This window comes from Galeopterus variegatus, unplaced genomic scaffold, assembly GCF_000696425.1.
Source record: "Galeopterus variegatus unplaced genomic scaffold, G_variegatus-3.0.2 Scaffold7340, whole genome shotgun sequence".
Taxonomy (NCBI): Eukaryota; Metazoa; Chordata; class Mammalia; order Dermoptera; family Cynocephalidae; genus Galeopterus; species Galeopterus variegatus.
The window spans coordinates 105595-107051 of NW_007733451.1; the positions used below are offsets into that span (position 1 = coordinate 105595).

The window sequence follows — 1457 nt, forward strand, 5'->3', positions numbered from 1 at the left end:
ATATATATATCATTTTATTAAGTCAAATATTCTTTTATTAGTTCCACATTCACAACTATCAAGATATTGGATCCTTGTCCTCTTTGTGTTGGCATTCCTAAAGTTGGCAAATAAGTCCCAGTTCTTCCTCCAAAGGAACTCTCTCAGGGTTTGCAGGCTTCCTCAGGCCTAGGATTTATGGAAGACCTTGAGGATCCCTCTGCGGATCTCCTTGGTCTTCACACTGTAGATGATTGGGTTGAGCATGGGGGGTACAAAAAGGTAGACATTGGACATCACAACATGAACAACAGGTGGGGCACTTTTCCAGAAGCGGTGAATCATGGAGACAGCAATTATGGGCACATAAAAGACCAGCACTGCACAGATGTGTGACATGCAGGTGTTGAGTGCCTTCAGCTGCTGCTCCTTGGATGCAATGGCCAGCACGGTCCTCAGAATCAAAGCATAGGAAAGCAGGATGAAAGTTGAATCCACACCATAGGTGAAAATGACCACAAAGAGCCCATAGATGTTATTAACATGTGTATCTCCACATGCCACTTTCATGAGGTCTGGATGGAGGCAGTACGAGTGATGCAAAACATTGCCCTTGCAGAAGTCCAGTCGTTTCACCAGAAAGGGAAAAGGGAAGAGAGTGGTGAAACTCTTGGTGAGGATGCCCAGTCCCATAGCCATGATGCAGCTATTGGTGAGCACAGTGGCATAGTGTAGTGGGTCACAGATAGCCACAAAACGATCAAAGCTCATGGCCAACAGTATGCCTGATTCCATGAAAGAGAAAGTGTGAATGAAGAACATCTGGACCAGGCAAGCATCGAAGCCAACACGGTGGTAGTTGAAGCAGAAGGTAGCAAGGACAGTGGGAAGTGTCGAAAGGGACACTCCCAGATCATTGAGAGAGAGCATAGAGAGGAAATAGTACATGGGTTGGTGCAGAGCAGGATGTCGAAACACCAGAGCGAGGATGATGAGGTTGCCTATGATGGAGATCAGGTAGAGGATGCAGAAAATCAGGGCAACCCAGGACTGGTCTGTCTGCATCCCAGGAATGCCTGTCAGCTGCAGGGAGGCTGGCTGGAAGGGAGTGCCATTGAGGCCCCTCATGGCAGGCAGTCAAGGGAATACAGATGCAGAATGGGTCCAGGAGAGGGTGCTGGGGAGTTCTTCACTTTCTTTCTTTTAGATATCCTGTCTCCAAGAAAAGGTCAGAAATTGAAAATGTTTGTCCATGTTCCTGCCTACCCCATTAGACTCTGAACTCTCTTAGGAAGCAACTTGGTTCTGTTAATTTCTGTAACACTAGGACCCAGCACATTGTCTAGCCACAGTAGAAATGTTGGGAAGGTTTGATATCAAATGAGTGTCTTTAACATGACAAGACGGGGCAGGAGACAACATGAACAAAGTCCTCTAATCCTCACCTTAAACTGCAGTATTCCTCCACTTCCTCACCT

The 1457-nt window shown here is 46.7% G+C and overlaps 1 protein-coding gene across 1 annotated transcript; it reads right to left on the reverse strand.

The window, feature by feature from the left end:
- Positions 1–168: 168 nt before the first annotated feature.
- On the reverse strand, positions 169–1107 carry LOC103607332 (olfactory receptor 51I1). The gene has a single exon (XM_008591848.1). It carries the CDS (start codon positions 1105–1107, stop codon positions 169–171), a length of 939 nt encoding a protein of 312 aa, XP_008590070.1.
- Between the last annotated feature and the right edge of the window lie 350 nt (positions 1108–1457).

Coding starts and splice junctions, on each gene's coding strand:
- LOC103607332 (XM_008591848.1), bottom strand. CDS start 1,107: ATGAGGGGCCTCAATGGCACTCCCTTCCAGCCAGCCTCCCTGCAGCTG.